Source organism: Macrobrachium rosenbergii, chromosome 17 (assembly GCF_040412425.1).
Source record: "Macrobrachium rosenbergii isolate ZJJX-2024 chromosome 17, ASM4041242v1, whole genome shotgun sequence".
Lineage (NCBI taxonomy): Eukaryota > Metazoa > Arthropoda > Malacostraca > Decapoda > Palaemonidae > Macrobrachium > Macrobrachium rosenbergii.
In genome coordinates, this window is record NC_089757.1 from 25,825,765 (window position 1) to 25,845,764 (window position 20,000).

At 34.8% G+C, this 20,000-nt stretch overlaps 1 protein-coding gene across 2 annotated transcripts in view; it reads left to right on the plus strand.

Annotated features, from left to right (window-relative positions):
- The window catches only part of LOC136847800 (uncharacterized), a 298,449-nt gene that overhangs the window by 71,871 nt on the left and 206,578 nt on the right, over positions 1-20,000 (plus strand). For both annotated transcript variants that reach the window (XM_067119710.1, XM_067119709.1), the window contains exon 3: positions 13,108-13,228. In XM_067119710.1, coding sequence (XP_066975811.1) covers positions 13,108-13,228 — 121 coding nt within the window. The remainder of the gene's footprint in view (positions 1-13,107; positions 13,229-20,000) is intronic.

Consider the following 20,000-nt stretch of genomic DNA (forward strand, 5'->3'; position numbering starts at 1 on the left):
CATACATACTGTACTTTATGCACGTATGTATGTATATATATATATATATATATATATATATATATATATATATATATATATATATATATATATTTATATATATATATATATATATATATATATATATACATAAAGTATGTATGTGTATGCATGAACGTGATGCAAGAAGTAAGTTTGATGAGTCACTATGGCTTCATATACACAGAAACTGGGAAAAGGTAAAAATACAATGCTCACCTGAGCTACAATGACGTATACGTATATATGCTGTATATATATGTGTATATTTACAGTATATGTGTGTGTGTGTGTTTGAGGAAAAATAATTTTCTTTTGAGTTGGTCTAACGCGGCTTACCAAAATGCTATGTATCATTCCGTAATTTTATATTCATTATACATATATATATATATATATATATATATATATATATATATATATATATGCATGTATGTATTTATGTATGTACAGACTAAGCTATCCTATTTTATTTTGAACTGTAGAAAACAGTATAGACACGATAAATTAATATATACCAACTCCAGCTGTGCTAAAGAAAAATATTGATGTCTCTTTGCTCGTTATTTCGCCACGTACTGCACTCTGTTGATCTACACATTCTTGCCTTCACAGAAATAGTGACATCAGGAATATTAATATTTTTATCTCTGATACAAATTATTTCATCATGCTTTGGTATCTAGTTTTACTGTCTTCCTGTTCATTCTTCCTGTAGAAAGAATCAGTAAAATGTATTCCTACGAATCTGTCTTAAAACCCCACAGTCCCATGACTTCGACCTCAGGGCCTGTACGGCTTCTGTTTCTTTAGGCGCGATATTCTGTTCCACTCCATTGGCTCAACGCATTTCCAGCCGAGATTTTGTTTGTTTATCGGTTCTCGGTTTGCTGTCACATTTCATGTATAGGTGTTTAAACACTGACGGTTTATTTCATGGATGTTTAAATCGATTCTGATAACATAAACCAGTTCTTATCCGGGTTCTCGGCATTCTTCAAAACTGGGTTCAGTAAATCTCACTTTCAGGTTTACTTAAAAGTCGATTAGTGATTGAAATGCTTAGGGTTTTTTCCTTGTATTCCATTTTATCCCCTGAATTGAACTTCTTAGGTTTTTTTTAGTTTTCTGTGAAAGAAAACTATTGTGCCGGCTTTGTCTGTCCGTCTACACTTTTTCTGTCCGCCCTCAGATCTTAAAAACTACTGGGGCTAGAGGGCTGCAAATTGGTATTTTGATCATCCATCCTCCAGTCATCAAACGTACCAAATTGCAGCCCTCTAGCCTCAGTGGTGTTTATTTTATTTAAGGTTAAAGTTAACCATAATCGTACTTTTGGCAGCGCTATAGGTAGCAACAACATAGGCCACCACCGGACCGTGGCTGAGTTTCATGGGCCGTGGCTAAGAGTTTTATGGGCCATGGCTGAGGCCACCACCGGAGAGAAAACTCGATTGCTCCGAAGAAACTAAGGCGCATTTTTTACTTTCATTATCAGCAATTTTCCCAAATTATATTAGTTTTTCAATCTTTCCTGTTATTTATTATGACTTTCTTGGAGTACTGGCATCTTTTTTTAAGGGCTATTTTTCCATATGAATAATTAAGGACAACTGCGCTTCCTCGTCGGTGGATTTCTACTCAAAAGAAAAAGTATGCAAAGTCTTCGTAACGTTATCCATGATATTTTTCTTGTAGTATCATCATTTGCCTTCAACTTATGTACACTTTTTTTAACTATCAGTTTCCTCCTCTCTCGCTGTCAGAAGCTGCTGATGATAGCCAAATCAACTAGTAAGGAAAATAGACAGGCAGGTATTAGATAAGGCCTACCCACCGCCAAATCAAAGTCCTTCAAAAGAAGGCATCGCGCTTACCCCATATAAAAATGGGAAAAATGTACGTTAAAACGAAGAAGAGGAAGATAAAGGAAGAGATCGAAGTATTATATTTTGAGTCTGTACACTGAAACCATACAAAGTAAATCTATAGTCAGTCGAATGACAAAAAAAACCTTTTCAGGAGGGGGAAGGGCGGAGGGGGGAGGGGTATATCAGGTTTCTAGCTTAAAGCCATACAAGACACTCCTTTGGGAAATCTGTTATAATCTGTCGACAAATCATAGATATTTATAACGTTTTTTTTATAAAAGAACATTTTTTTCCCGGCAAAGACTGGTCTTGTCACTTTGACTGGAGTATTAAGCTTTATGTGTTTTTATTGTACTTAGCAGTTTATATTGTTATTTTATAGCAAACTGTTACTCGTCTCTATATGTTTTCTTTCAAGTCGAATGGAACTAAGGGAAATGTTTATCGTAAGAAGCTTTATCATAGATCCAAAACTGCAACAAGAGAATTAATAATTTTTAAAAAGATCATTTTATACATAAAATTCTTGATTTAGTTAAGGGGTATTTATAAGGTAGTCTTCCTTGAAATTCAAGGTAAATAAGATATGAGTTTATCAGAACAACATTTTTTAGAATTTGTGACAGGCAATACAAAACAAGTAAAGAGGATTTGCATCGAGTTTAGGATGAAAAATGAAAATCTGTTACAGAAGTTCTAAATGGGGGAGTAAAAGTATTTTGAAATATGATACACGATTAACTTTAATCCTTTATACGTGAGTCATGGGGAAACATCTATGTATTTCTACAACATATGTCATCCGATACGTCCCTAAATGATACATAAGACAATGAATGACTGTTAAATCGATTTTACGCGACATAAATCAATTTAGAAAAGATTCTCTCTCTCTCTCTCTCTCTCTCTCTCCCAGACTGTTAAAAGTTTTCCTGCAAGATCTTTCCACATCCATCAGGGGAATGCGTAATGAAGACGAGTTCCCGTGAAGAGTATATATGCCTCAGATATATATTGACTGCGGTAATGAGGTTCAGGTGCATCTCCCGGAATGCTAATGCAAGATACATTACCGCATTATGTTGCAAACTATTTTGGTTTTGATTTATACGTTGTGCATCCTTCCTCAGGCATGTGAGAGTTGCGGGGAAGGAATACACGCTCACATGAATACACACACACACACTTACTGTATATATATATATATATATATATATATATATATATATATATATATATATATATATATATATATATATATATATATATATACTATATATATATATATATATATAAATAAAAATGCATTTACACTTACATGAATAGAAATTAATTCTCTCTCTCTCTCTCTCTCTCTCTCTCTCTCTCTCTCTCTCTCTCTCTCTCTCTCTCTCTCTCTCTCTCTCCATATATATATATATATATATAATATATATATATATATATATATATATATATATATATATATACAGTATATATATATATATGTGTGTATATATGTATATATATAAATATATACATATATGTATGTATATATATGTATATGCGTATATGTGTGTGTTTTTTGTTTGTTTGTGTGTGCATACCTTCTTGTATGTTTTTACGTATGTATATAGAATGTGTTAGCAGAATTATTTCCTATTAGATAAGGCAATTTATATGTGAAAAGTCTTTGCATGTAAACAATGATCCAGTGAACCTTTGTTCAGTACAATTATGCACCTTCAAAGCCGTTTCAGTGCTTTGGCTGCGTCATAAGTTTTATTGGCACCTCCACGTATGACGAACCTTCATCTGTTATCAGGCACTCTTGCTTGCTATTCTCTTCTAGTAAGATCCTTTCTATGAAGTGCTTTCAGAATTCAAATACCCCTTGACTTAAGCTAATCCTTGCCTTTAACGAGCATCACCGCTTTTACCAATACTTCACTCTACTGGCTGATCTTTCAGAATGCAAGAGGATGATGAATTTTCTGTCTATTAACCTCATTTGCAAGTGTTTGCAATTGCTCAGGCTTGCCGTGCGTGCAGAAACTGAAACAAATCAGGTGCCCACATCCTTGGTAGTGACGCTAACTCTCGATACTTGGATGTCATTTTTAGGAATCTAAAATATTTACTTAATATACATACATATATATTATATATATATACATATATATTATATATATATACAGACATATTATATATATATATATATATATATATATATTATATATATATATATATATATATATATATATATATATATATATGTGTATATATATATATATATATATATATATATATATGTATATATATATATATATATATATATATATATATATATATATATATATATATATATATATATATATATAAGGAAGGATTACTTGATAAAGTCAGGTGAATTAAAATGCCTACAGTGATTCAGTGAACTTTGGTACTGTACTAATAAGTTACATTTATAATGCTTAGTAATTATACAACATTTTAGCCGTAATTACTGTGATGAATAGAAGCCCATTGGAATATCTCCAGTGACCATAGTGAAAGTTCAAAGGGTATGTACCATTCAGTCCGCATCTGCTTCATTTCACCTTTTTTTTTTTAATGCCTAACTTCTTAATCTCCCTCTCCAGTATACTATTTGAGGAACACGCAGTTCCTTGCGTAACAAGTTACGTAATTTAGTCTCCTTCACAGCCTGGTTAATGGTGACGACCATTTACACGAGAAGTGGCGCATTTACTTTTATGAACCTCCTTCCGATGGAATACGAGCGGAATCAAAATGAGTTCGCCGATGAAATGAGTAATTGAGAAAAGTTGGCAGGAAACGAAATAACGAGATGCATAGCGCAGCCAGGCGTTCCTCTCGCCGCCAAGAAGAAATCTCCCGGTCCGTTAATACCCGGATCATTTGCACGTCACTGGAATTTTATTTACATCAAATCTGAATGGGAATGTCGGGGTTCCCGGATGAATGAAAGTCAATGGGTTTCTTTTTCAGGGTTTGCCGGAATGAAAGGGCGAGGGCGTTTGTGTATTGATATCAACGTTCGCACAAACGTGTATGTGCGTTTAGACGCATATACTATATATGTCTTAAAAGTGCAAAGAGAATAAAAGATAAAATGATGAATTTACCCCTAACGGTTTGCCACACAATGGACCTTTTGAAAATCCGGAACTGTTCAGTGGAATTCTTCATTTTGCCTTTTATTTTCTGATTGCTTTTGATTTCGAGGTATTAACACACACACCCGCACATAACCACAAACGTGTATATGTATATGTATATGTATATGTATATATATATATATATATATATATATATATATATATATATATATATATATGTATGTGTTATATATATATATATATATATATATATATATATATATATGTATGTATGTATGTTCATATATATATATATATATATATATATATATATATATATATATATATATATATATATATATATAGTATATATATGTATGTATGTATGTTCATATATATATATATATATATATATATATATATATATATATATATATATGTATATATATATATATATATATATATATATATATATATATGTGTGTGTGTGTGTGTGTGTGTGTGTGTATGTATGGAGTTACGTGTGCAATGTTGCCAGGTAAAACACAAAAACAGAATGGCTGATCTTTGCAGGTGATACATAGTAGAGAAACTACGAATCTGGTGAAAGTTAGAAAGTGCTTTCTGAACAAACTGTGTTCATCATACGTAATGTATGAATTGTGTTATGTAGGGAACGTCTGTAATAAAATCTGGAATAATTTGTAGATGTTGTTGCTCTTTACAAAGATGGTAAAAGACTGTTAGTTTTTGTGTATTGATCGCTTACATACCGGGGATCACTTGAGGGTAAAGGCTGATTCACATTATAACATCACGTCACCGACACATCACGTCACGCCAAAGTACGTGAGAATTTCTTACTTGTAATCAAATGGACTTGATTACACCATCACGTCACGTCACCATCAAGCACACGGCATCCACCGTCACATCGCGACACGTTTTCTTGTAAAGACTATTTTGACGTGACGTGACGGTGCTTATGCAAGTTTTTTACCGCTATGTCTGTGAGCCGCTGAGACTGGGCACGAACTGAGCGAGAATAATGGATAGTGTGAATACAAGGCATGGCTGATGGGACGGTGACGTGATGTGATGTGTAGGTGACGTGACGGTACAATGTGAATCAGCCTTAATGGTAACTTTGTTTCGTGGTATTTGTTTACTCGCTTTAGTTTGTAAGAGCATTTATTCTTGCGGCATCTGGCGCCACTTGCTTCGGATACTGAATAGCTTGTGGTGTTTATGTATACATTTTGTTTATTTATTTTCCTTTGTGTTTAAGCAAACTTATTCTTTCTGCCTCTGATGACTTCTGCCTTGTGATCCATTCCTCGCGGGATATCATTTTGATTTTCATTCACATCAAATGAGAAATAATTTAGCAAGGTATCATAAAGTGGATCAGTAGAGATGTTCTGAGTTTGTAGACTACGAGCGACATGCTGATGTTTAATGCTACTTCATTTTTGGGAGATGTTTAAGCTTGAAGTGGGAAGCACTGGATATTCATTCATAGGTTGGGACATCATCAGTTATTGATTTCAGGGGAAAAGGGTAGTGCCAAACCTGTGGGGCATGTTCTTGCTTTGAGAATTATATTTTGAGGCTTTTTCCTGCTATGATTGCGCGTTTGCTCACTTATACAGGCATATATATACATTTTATATATATATATATATATATATATATATATATATATATATATATATATATATATATATATAACTGTTTCTGAGTATGGCTAATTTTAATTGGTAAAATTCTACATATGGATAGAGAAAGATCCTTCTTGTTAGATATATATATATATATATATATATATATATATATATATATATATATATATATATATATATATATATATATATATATATATATATATATATATATATATATATATATATATATATATATATAATCATGAAGCTACAAAATGTAGCTTAATATCAAATTCACGCTACCTCGGAATATCTCCGATGGAGAATTATCACCGAAGGGGAATTTATAAGTGATAAATGGATTGGTATTGTCGGGTCGCGAACCCACGTCACAACACATGTCTTGTTCCCCTTGATGGTGCTGAAAAAAAGAAACGGTTGCTCTATTATCAGAAATCCGAGATTTTATCGATTCATCGAAAGGTGCTTGACCTTTCAGTTTTTCACTGATAGAAAATTGCTTTCAAGAGCGCTCGTGCCCTTTCTTATTGCCTCCTTTAAAAGCATTTTGCCTGGTTTCAAATTTCATGGTTCTCCCTCTTAAATAAGTAGTGATTAGGCTTTTCAGATGTATCCCTTTCTGTACAGTGGATTAATTGCAGACGAAGACACAAATCCTAATGAATAAAGTGGCGAGATTCGCATTAGTCCCTTTATATGCTCTCCATTCAAAAAGGCCCTCGCGCTTTGTCCTGGCAATCACAGTATTCTAATTTTGTTGCTTTGAAGCATCCCTTTTGTGTTTCGCCCCGCATGGTAACAAGGTGAACGCAATTTCCTTTTCAGAGCGAAGTGGGAAAAGAAGGTTGCGTTTGTTGCGCGGGGACAAAGGGAACTGAATGGAAAAGCATCCAGAAAAGAAAGAAATAAAATATCAAAATATCCCTTGAAGAAGAAGAAGAAGCCTGAATCTTTCTACTGAAATTATAATTTTTTGTCATGTTGGTCTACGGATGGACACTGACAATTACAGTAAATTTTTTTTATCTTTTATTAGAGAAAATATACAATATTTTACATTTTTAATAATATTACAATCAGAATTTGATCAATGTTAACCTAATTTTACCAAAAACAAATATAATTTTATCGTACCATTCGGGTTGACAAATATACAATTACAGTAATTGACACATGAAAACAGTACAGTGTCATCCGTTATCGCCTAAATAATATTATATGAAAATGAACTGTCCTTAAAAGCACAGAAATCAAAGGTATTTTGCCGTAAACCGAGAGCATTACTATATCTCTGTTGAAGTATAGTTATCATCTTGAAGTGTCAATGTCGCATTTAGTATTCGTTTGTACTTTCACAAAAGTTTCCAACCACAGCTCAAGTGCCCGACTAAAAACAACAGAAATGATTATGATAATCGCCATGCACAAAAAGCAAATAACTTCAGACAATATTTTTATAACCATTAGGCATTCGAAAAATAAATGTGGCTAAGGTTGACTTACTAGGACGAACTTGATCATTATATTCAACACGGCTAATGTTAAGCAAGCGAAGGTATAATGATGATGATAGTCTCATCTCAGGTTTTTAAGATGACTATCATCATCATTATACCTTCGCTTGCTTTTCCTCCTTGGGACTGCAAACTCAAATTTCTAAGTCTGAAAGGAAAGAAATATTCATCCCTTACATGCTGGCTGAAAGTAATGCGCCTCCTACTATCAGTGATGAATACTCATTTTATTTTTCAATTTTATGAGATAATGCTAAAAGCCGGACTTGCTGTTTTGAGATAATGTTTTTTTTTCCAGGATACGAACCATCAATCCACAACTTTTATGCATCTGACAATTAGAATAAATTACCCAGTCACAAACAGAACTATTAATAGAGCTACATGCATAATGACCAGGTGCGTTTATGCATACCCATGAGATTATTATTATTATCATATATATATATATATATATATATATATATATATATATATATATATATATATATACATATGTATATATACAGTATATATATGTATAATATATATATATATATATATATATATATATATATATATATATATATAATATTTGTGTGTGTGTGTGTGTATCTGATTGTGCTCGCGCGCGCGTAACATTTTCTTAAAACCCTCTCGCTGCATCGCATACCATTAAAGAGATAGATTTGAAGTGACTCCTAGTGGAAAATGCAGTGTTATTTCTGCAGCGGAGAATTTTATTCCTATCAGTATTTCCCTTCACAACGCGACTCATTTCGAATGCAGAATAAAATTATATATACATTTCAAATTGCTCGCATCTCAATAGTACATAACGCTATTCGTGGTTAAAAAAAAAAAAAAAACAAACAAACAAAATAAAATTGTGGGTCTCATTCTTTTGAAGTTTTAAACGTTCATGGTGTTTGAAGTGAATCTCACTTTCTCTTTTTTTTTATTTTATAGTCTTTTTTTGCTCTGATCACTTATTCCGTTTCAATGAATATTGATTTATGGAGAGGGAGAAATAATATTTAACTTATCATTTATTCGGTGTGGAATATCTTCGACTAATTCATTTTCGAAACTGAACGAAATTGTTGTTCTGCCATATTTCAATTTTAAATCGGTGCTAGCTTTGTAAACTATATTCGTTACATGCACAGTGGTCATTAATAGTAATATGAAGGTCAACTTGAATCTGTGATGCCTTCCTGTCTTTTAGGCGCAAAATATTGGTAAATGTAGAAGTCTACAGAAATGCGTACCAGAGTGGAACTAAACTACCTTAAATGAATGGGGAATAGATATACATTTGTTGTAACGTAAAACAAAGTAAAACGATGAGACAAAACATTCGTAATCGAGAGTAACGATTTATCTGATATTATATTTTTGTTTAAATGTGCATTGACTGCACAGAAAACGTAAAATTTTGGTCTTCTAAACCTCCGAAGTGTTCTTGTTACCTAGGCGGTTGTTGCTGTGTGGCTTCGGTACCCGCCACGTGTTCCGTTGGCAGTTTATTGACAGTTTCTCTGTCTCCGCGGTGTCCAGGGTTGGTTTTCCCAGTGCTTTAGTTCTTACCGTTTTCTAATCACTGTTCTTGCTGATACGACTGTTCATGATTCTCATATTATGATTAGATGTTATGAAGTACTCTTGGGTAATATAAATGTGAGAGATCCCCCATTGCTGACTCTCTCTTTGTAAAACTCCAGCTCTCTCAGTACCGAATCTACTTGAGTTGAGATGATGTAATATATAGCGAAGACTTTGGTTAGACCTTAGACTAACCGATGGACATGGTGTCAGGTACCTGTGATGCAGGTTAATGAGAGGATATGCTTGTGGAGAAAAAAAAGATTGCTCAGGTTTGTAAAAGTAACAAAGATAAAAAGCGTTTGGAAGAGACGGCGTTGAAGATTACTTTAAACGGCATACAGCCATGTGATGTCTGAGGCAAGTTTGGAATGTCATTCTGTTGGCGTCGGCAACGAATGTGACAGTTTATCCATGATTGGGAATTTTACAACAGTGGATGATCAAGAGTAAGTAAAACTAAGTCGAAATCAGTTTATATCTTTTGATAGCAAGGCTGATGTCATTTCTGCTCTCGTTCCTTGTCATAAAATACATAGGTTTGAATCTTGGTCAGGTAGGAGCATTTGGGGTGTAAATTATTACCAAGGTAAAGTGAAATTAGCATTAACGGGCAACTTAAAATTTAGCGTTTGAGATCATGAAAAGAAAATCCCGTTTGAATTGGTGACGATATGATGTATGAAGCAGGAGCACAAAATTATTACTATGGTTGTGGTGGATGAGTTCTTCGTTGTTATAAACAAACACAACTCCCCCCTCCTCCCCCCACCCCACCCCCGCTCACGATGTAGTCTTTGTGTGTGAATGCGCACCCCATTGGCTTTTGTAGTCAGTGAAATGAACTCGGGCATTAATATTGTTAGTTGACTGTTTCATATGTGTATACAAGCTATAATCAGTGAAATATTGAACGTGTTCCTTAGTTTCAGTAGTATATGTTAACGGACAAGAAAGATAATTATTTTCACATTTTTATTAGTATCGCAAGCATTTTCCTCTGAGAACAAATGATACTTCTCCATTAAGTCAACATCCTTAGAGAGAGAGAGAGAGAGAGAGAGAAACTCTGAGGTTCTTGTTTGGGAGTGTAAGAGAAAAGTAAAGTATATACTCGGGAGATGACTTGAGTAGGAGGAAACGTGAGCTGGGATTCACAGATGAGGCGACAAAGCCCGGAATGGACCCTTGTAGGCCTATATGATGCAGAGGGATAAAATTCTTTAGAACGACAACTGGAATGGCTCTGTAACAAAGAAACTTCTTAGTAAAACGATTATGCAGTAAAATCACGTAGAGGAAGGTTTCTGGGGAAACTCCAGAATTATTATTTTTTTAAAGAGCTCAGAAACGTTTGCGTCACTGTTTGACGAAAATAGAAAATTCGTGTATGGCCAACAGTATTTCACCGTGGTATAAGCGGCCCTTTTACTTTCGTTTGGGTTGAACCTGATTCTTTATTTTTATATTCTCGTTTTTATAATTGTTGGGTAGATGAAAAATATGCTTGCCTTTCACATCGACGTCTTTACAGGAAAATTATACGTATGTCAGTTTCTAAAGTGATGTAGCCCGTCAATCCTGAATCGATACGAAGAATCAAGACGCTTGCTGGTCTTAACTTTTTTTTCGTATCCTTTCCTGTATATACATAAGACACCTCTCTGAAAGCGATCTTTGTTTGGTGGCTTCCAACTAGAACGTTAATGAAACCTGAGTAGTTGACGTATGCCCCTTTATATTTTTAATGCAGTACTTTAAAGAGCGTAATATATATATATATATATATATATATATATATATATATATATATATATATATATATGTGTGTGTGTGTGTGTGTGTGTGTGTGTGTATGTGTGTGTGTACTGGTATGAAATCTCACGCAACATATTGAATACCTATTCCTGTCATGTTTTCTGTAGATGAGGCATCGATGTATATTGCGTAGCGTTTCTTGTCTGTTTACTAAGAAATATATATATATATATATATATATATATATATATATATATATATATAATCTTGGGATGGAGAACTACATTCATTACTCATATATATATGAGTAATATATATATATATATATATATATATATATATATATATATATATATTATATTATATATATATATATATATATATATATATATATATATATATATATATATATATATATATATATATATATATATATATATATATAATCTTGGGATGGAGAACTACGCTTCATTTGGCTTTTTGTAGGTAAGGTTATTAAAAATCCATTTTAAAAAGGGCTTCCTAACTGTCGGTAAAGACATAACGTGCCCATTCAAAACTGCTATGAAATTACCCCTTTTCTGCTTTATACCTTCGGGTCTTATTTCCTAAGTTCATCGCCTTTTCGTCCTTAATTCGTTGGCTTTACCTCTCCACTCTCCTCCACATTGTAAGGGAAGACCAAACTCAATTTATTAGTCTCAATGGAGACTAATGCATTAATTATGGCGCGTGTGAGCTGGCATTATGGTGTCGACGTTTTCCGCATCTACTTAATGAGAAGATAAGTCCAGAGGAGAGGGTAGACGTTGTGTAACTAATCTTGAATTATATCAATACGCAATTGTATCAATCCCGTAAGGGGGTGGGCTTAGTGTCGTCAGTGAACCTCATGTGGTGCACTGTAGGCATTACTTAAGGGTCTTTGCAGCGTCCCTTCGGCCCCTAGCTGCAACCTCTTTCATTCCTTTTACTGTACCTCTGTTCATATTCTCCTTCTTCCATTTTACTTTCCACCCTACATTTGATGGGTGGGTAGAGCTCTCGGCTAGCACGCTGTTGGCCCAGCGTTCGACTCTCCGATGCGGCGGGCAAGGGAACGTAGTCATTGGGGAATTTTTCAGGTACAGAGGTAAAGGAAGATTAAATAGTGGTGTTACGAGAAATTTCATGTGTTTATTTAAAAAAAAATTTTTTTGTCAGACACTCTCGCATGAGAAAAAAAATCCTGAACAGGTGTACAAAAAGCTGAGTAATGTTTGTCAAAGATAAAGTGAATAAAAAAAAGGCAGAACATGATAAAGAATTGGTTAAAATCTTAATTGTTTTACTGCAGAAAAGCAAATGGTGAATAAGCATCAACTCGGCTTGATGGGATTACAAGTTAGATGCTCTGGCTTGGGTGGTAGTGTGATCTAGTGATATGATGTATGATATAATTATATGTATGTATATATATATATATATATATATATATATATATATATATATATATATATATACACATATAGGTATGTGTATATATACATTTATTTACATATTTACTTATTTATATATCCCATCTCTTTGCTTGCAGTGGGCGCATATACTCTGCTACTGATCATTTGAAGCCGCTGACACATCCCATTATTTATGTTAGGGAGCAAGAAGCTTGGGCTAGCGGCGTCATCCCTTTTCACGAAGAAGGAGTAACGCTGGTAAGTCTTATGTAAGGTCTTTTTGTCATTTTCTTGTTGCACAGATTAAAGTGTTGTAAGTGTCAGACATCGACATGTTTAGATTCCGTTTTGGCTGTGAAACAGTGAACAAACACATACCCTCATCTTCACCAAGGTTGAAGATGGTGAGAGTCAGTTTACGCTTTTACAGAACCTCGATAGTTTTGCCATACCTTGGCTCGTTTTTCTTTTCTGTAAAACTATTGAGTTGGCTTTGCTTGTCCGTCCGCACTTTTTCTTTCCGCCCTCAGATCTTAAAAACTACTGACGCTAGACGGTTGCAAATTGGTATGCTGATCATCCACCCTCCAATCATCAAATATATCAAATTACACCCCTCTAGCCTCGGTAGTTTTTATTTTATTTAAGGTTAAAGTTAGCCATGATCGTGCGTCTTGCATCGCTGTGGATGCTAACAACACAGGCCACCACCGGGTCGTGGCTGAAAGTTTTATGGGCAGCGGCTGAGAGTTTCATACAGATTTTATACGCTGTACAGAAAACTCGATTGCGCCGAAGAAATTTCGGAGCATTTTTTACTTGTTTCAGTTCATCTTTGATAAAAGAAATTCCTTTGTTTTTGGTTTCGGCGTTGCGTTCACCCCTTTGTTAGTTTGCCAGTGAATTGCTGTAATTTAGGTTAATTTTCTTCCTAAAAAGTTCTCAGTGTATATAGATTTTATGGAACATAGACTGAAACCGGCTTGGCTGCAAGAACCAAATGATGCCAAACCTGTATTTTAACGAGCTCCAGGTAAGTAGTTCGGGGAATACAAAGGAGGATAGGTGGTGACTGATGTGTCATCCAGATGTGATTTCATAAATACAATTGCAGAAAGTTACCTTTTTCACAAAAAAAAATTATATTTACTGTGGTCGTCATTTCGTTTGTGAAAAGTGTTGCAATATAAAAGTCCCATGTAAAACCGTTTTACAGGCAGTTTTTCAATATGAATGATTACAGTTGTTTCTTGCAGACGTTTTTGTTATTATTTATCTTTACTATGTATTTCTTTTTCGTTATCATGCACGTAACCTTGTCTAGAATTCTTTTTATGAATCCTTCGCCTACAAGTGGTCCTCCGTTTGGCGCCTTATGCTTGACTGGTCACTCTGGTTGATTTAGTGCCGTGAAAGGCGTCTCAATATGCGGTTGAATGGGCAACGTTTACCTCGTAAAGTCCTTGGAACCTGCTCATTGTTTATTCGATTTCATTGCAGACCAACGTTTCTCCTGAGCGTTCACATTAAGGTTACTCGTGGACGCGCATATATAGGTTTTTCTCGTGAATTTTTTCCTTCTCTGTAAAGTCCAGAGGGAAGTTTTTGAGGTTTAACATATCGTAAATCGATGTCAAAAAGACATTTGGTGCAAAGGCCCTTATTTGGCTTATTGAAAGGCGAAAGACTTTGGTCTTGTTGCTGTTTCTTCTTCTCTGTGATCACCCAGACTTTTCTGGGCAGTGAGCATTCAAGCTGTATTCTTCTCTTTTCTCTCTCTCACGTCTCTTTCTTTGCAAAATTTGATACGAGACTGAAGAACTTGTAAGTAAATAGAAACAATAGTTCTCTGTCTTTCTGTGGTAACTAAACGTCATAATTATATGCATGGGGCATTTCCTCTTATTTACTTATTATTTCATTTGATTAGGTTTTTCTTTGTTTTGCCAAATGAATATGTTGTTAACCGTACTTGTCTTGAAAGCTGAACGTAGTGAATTGTACAGATGTACCTTTGTTGTCCACTTACATGGACTGGCCTCTCATAGACTGCAGTCGCTGGGAAAATGTCAACCAAAACTTAGACTGGGTTTGGTAAATTTTAACTAAGGTAGTTTTCAGGACTGCGTGATAGAGAATTGCATTAGTAGAAAAATGGCCAATTGCTGTACCCAGACATCGTCTAATTATGACGACCAGGTAAAAAGTTATATGCTACTGTAGAAAGGCATGTGACATTTTCGAGGAAGACAAATTACAAAGAAAAAATGACTGAGGGTGTTACTGGTAATCTCAGCAAGAGTGTTCCTCTCAGAAACTTCTGTCGTACATCGCTGTTAGTGAGAGGAGAAACAGATGACCACCTAGATATATCTGCCATAATAAAGAATTCCCAGGTAAAGATGTCAATGATACCACAGCAACCAAGTCTATATTTTCCAACATTGTACAGAGACTGACAACAACCAAAGGCGTGAATAGCCACAATTTATAAAAGGAGAGCCAAAGCTGAGTCATGTTATAGCCAGGGTATCTCAGTATTCCTGCAGGATACTTTCATCCAGTTTTTAAAGTGTTGGCATCATGTGAATTTGTCTTACAATCACCACATACATAACAGGTTAATGGTAGTAACGGACAATAAAATAAGAACAAAAACAGAAAAGAGAAATTTTAAGTTATTGTGTGTGAAGAACGACTCAGTACCAAAGAGGAAATTCCTCACAGCATCACCTGGTTAAGACAGACAGACAGACTACGATGTCCAAGTGACATAATTGCAGGTGGTATCATCAAAACTGTAATGATGTTTTGAATCAGCACCATACTTCTCCCTACTTCCTCTGAAAGCTACGAGTATAGTAGAAGATACTGATTACAGTTGATAAAGTACACCACTCAAATAGCTGTCTCAAGTTTACAAAGAAGGTTGAATTTACGTGCAGTGTAATTTAAAACCTTCCTATCATCAGTGATACCTGAAGGAACGAAAGTCTATAGAAACAAGTAAAAAATGAGCAGAAGTTTCTTCTGCGCAATCGAGTTTTCTGTACATCGCATAATCAAGGCCACCGAAAATAGACCTATCTTTCGATGGTGCCGGTATAATGCTGCATGAGCCGCGGCCCATGAAACTTTAACTACGGTCTGGTGGTGGCCTGCCCTATATAGTTGCCAGAAGCACGAATATGGCTAAATTTAACCTTAAATAAAATAAAAACTACCGAGGCTAGAGGGCTGCAATTTGGTATGTTTGATAATTGGAGGGTGGATGATCAACATACCGATTTGCAGCTCTCTAGCCCCTGTAGTTTTTAAGATCAGAGGGCGGACATAAAAAAGTACTAACGGACAGACAAAGTCGGTGCAATAGTTTTTTTTACAGAAAACTTAAGAAGAGAAAAATACCACCAGAAAAAAATTCTGATGATTTTAATTTTAATATGAATTCAGAAATATTGTGTATTGTTATATATAATTTATGATTATATATATGTATATATATATATATATATATATATATATATATATATATATATATATATATATATATTTAATATATATATATATGTATATGTATATATATATTTCCATTTTACACTTGTCAAGGTTATATTACGAGTTTGTTCTTAAATAAACACTAGTTACTGTAAATGCTTGACGGCCTACTATTTAGCATACATATGGCTATTCCATTTACTTGTGAAATAAAACTCGGCAATGGAATGTATGAATAATTTCTCTATGACAGAGGTACATATATCTAGTAGCTATTTTGTTGCATTTGTATTGCTATCCCATGACTGTTCGAGTGAATGCAATAATATCCTTTTAAATCAACAAATGCGCGCGCACATCTCCCATTCAACTGGTAATTCGGACTCAATAGACCATATCAGGCGCAGATGGACAAATAAGTACCTTAACGCCGCGCCGTTGGGTTGGTCGTGCATTTCGCCACATCTAGTACTGAACTAAACGAATTGGTAAAATGTTAGCAATATGCATGGTTGAAACGACGAAACGGTTACACTATGTATTGAGGAGGTCAGTGCTCCATGTATGAAGGCTTACGGACTGTAGTAATTTAAAGCTAAGCATTTTTATCATGTGTTCCCGAGTTTTGTGATTAATATTTTGTTGGAAGGTCACAGGAATGTCTTGGATCATTGGAATAGATGTTGACGAAAATAAGGGCTAGTTTAGACTAGAAAAAGTTCAGTTTAGACTGGATGTAGTTCGATTGAGACTAGAGGACGTTCAGTTTACACTAGAAGTAGTTAAGTTTAGTCTAAAGAAAGTTCAGTACATTTCTCTGATGGTTTTAGTTTTTGTGCCCCCCATATCTCTTTCTCTCTCTCTCTCTCTCTCTCTCTCTCTCTCTCTCTCTCTCTCTCTCTCTCTGTAACATTATTGGGCCCTGATTCATATCGTCATTCCGCCACTTGCATATTTTTCAAATCTAGGTAATGTTGTGGAAAAATGGAAATTTGTAATGTTGTGGAAAAATGGAAATTTCTCTGGTACTAACCCGTTATGTATCCACCTACGCACAACCTCCGAGGTGCTAGTACTAAATTAAACATGACGGAAGCTCAATGGGACGCGGAGTTTAGTACCAGCTCCTCGGGGATCAAAGTAATATATACACTCATTTTTCTATATATTTCTATATATTAATAAGCGACATCTTTGATCGCCCAAGAGGCTAGTACTAAACACGGCGTTCCAATGAGCTTCCACCTCCGACTCGGAGAGTCGGAGGTGATGAGTAGGTGGATACATACCGGGTTAATACCAATTTCTCTTTTGTTGGTATGAGACTCTTGAACTAGACTTATCTTTTTCTTTCCCGTCTGTGATATGGGGAAGCACTCTGCTCTAACATTCTTGATCCTTCAGCGTTAGTTATGAAGTGGCAGCTTTGCTGTTTTTAATTCACAAGAACCCCATAAATATACTTATATCAGCCGAGGTCAACTTGATTAACTGTAAAATGCTTGAATAAGGCGATGGATATATCACGGGATAGGAAGCGTTTTCTTGTAGAAATTTGTCTTTTTTTGTTAACGCATCGTTTCATTTGCCTCAGAATTTTCTTTTTGTTTCGCTATAAGAACCTTTTTTTTTTAACGGAGAGCAGTGAATCAGGTGCTCAGTTGTCAGTTGACTTGTGGTTGGCAGTTGGAGTGGAAGAGAGAGGTAGGGCTTCAATGTGGTCATCCCCGTTCCGTTCTTTTTGGTATTAGTTTAATGACCATTATTTTTTGGGATTTTTAACGGACACTTATTTTCTCATTTAATTTCTACTTAAAAGCGTTCACTTGCCTTGTGATAATGCCTCATAATCGAACGGTTTTACGCAGGCATGACCATCCCATATCAGTTTTTAACTCTCTCTCTCTCTCTCTCTCTCTCTCTCTCTCTCTCTCTCTCTCTCTCTCTCTCTCTCTCTTTAACGCAGACAAAGCGAAAATGATCAAAAGTTTTGTGAAATTCAATTTCAGTACGGCTGATGATATCTCTTTGACGACAAAGGAGTACCAATATTTGTAGGAAATAATATTAACAAAGTATTGAAAGTCAATTTGCCTTTATTAAATGCTTAAAACTTTGACTGGTTTTTACTTTCGCGTTCACCGATTCTCCATTGTCGCAGGGACCTTTTTATTCGTTCTTTCACCGTGAGGGTGTTAATAACACATCACTCTATATGCAGTTACCAATTACGACAGTTTGGGAATTATTTCTCCCCAGGGATTGGAATATATACACTAATAATAAGGTCTGGTAATTGAATTTGTGTTTTGTACGTAGGGTCTGGACTATTGCATAATGAACCACCGAGTGCTGAAACAGTACTAATATTGTCGGTATTAAATTTAATTCATATAGTATTATTTATAGTCCGTTTTATTATTAAATTACTCTTTTAAATACTTTATCGTAGTCAGCATGTGTTTTGCATAATGAACTCCCAAGAGCTAAAATAGTACTAATACTGTCGGTATTACATTTAATTCGTATAATTTTATTTATGGTCCTTTTGATTTTTAAATTTCTCTTTTAAATTCTTTATCATAGTCGATCGTGTTTTAGTGTAATTTTTTTTAATTGTAATATTATTCACATGTATATAATAACAATGTCAACTATTTTAATATTTTTTCGTAATATCGTTAAAATCAGGAGGGGTCACCAAACTTTGAATCTTAGCAGATAGGTAAGAACATCAGTGGTTATGTAAGCCTTCAAAATCTTTAACTTATATGCTTCTGGAAGCTGACGCTTAAGTTTTAGTCATAGAAGCCTTTTGCTGTACACTCAGTGTTATAACAACAGTTTTATAACTATTGTTATTTACTTAAAAACTATTGGCTGTGTTATTGTGCGTCCACTATCTTTTTCACAAATTTTAGAAGTATTTTGCTGTGCATTCAGAGTTATAATAACAGTGTTGTAACTTGTTATTTACTTAAAAAGTGTTGGCGTTGTTGTTGTACGTCCATTTTCTTTTCCACAACATTTCTCCCAAGTGATTTGTAATATAATTATTTTTCAAATTATTTTGTTGAGGCCTCCCCTAACGGTATTGCTGTAAGTCGAATAATATTTCAAAGCCTGTTTGATTTTGATATATTTCTCTTGCTTCATAGCCACCGATATTTATATAAGTTCATAAATTTGAAGAGAAGTCATATACTGTACAGGAGATGGCCGTGAAAAACACAGGGGTCACATCAGCCTCCGCCTCCCCCTGTTGGAATTAACGTCAATGAATGCACGGGGCTTTGGCTTATGAAGGGCGGGATTCCACTCGACATGCGAAATATTTATGCTGGGAATAACTCTGCTCTCTGAAGTTGATGAAAGAGAATTAACTTTTTCAAAGCGGAGTCCCTCCCCTCCCCTCCCCTTCCCTCCCTCTCCACCACCTCCCCCAACCTCCTCTCCTAACCGCTGAGTTTTGCCCTTTTTAGTCCTATACTTTTTTTTCCCAATTTTTTGTGCACCTGAATCTCTGGGTCAT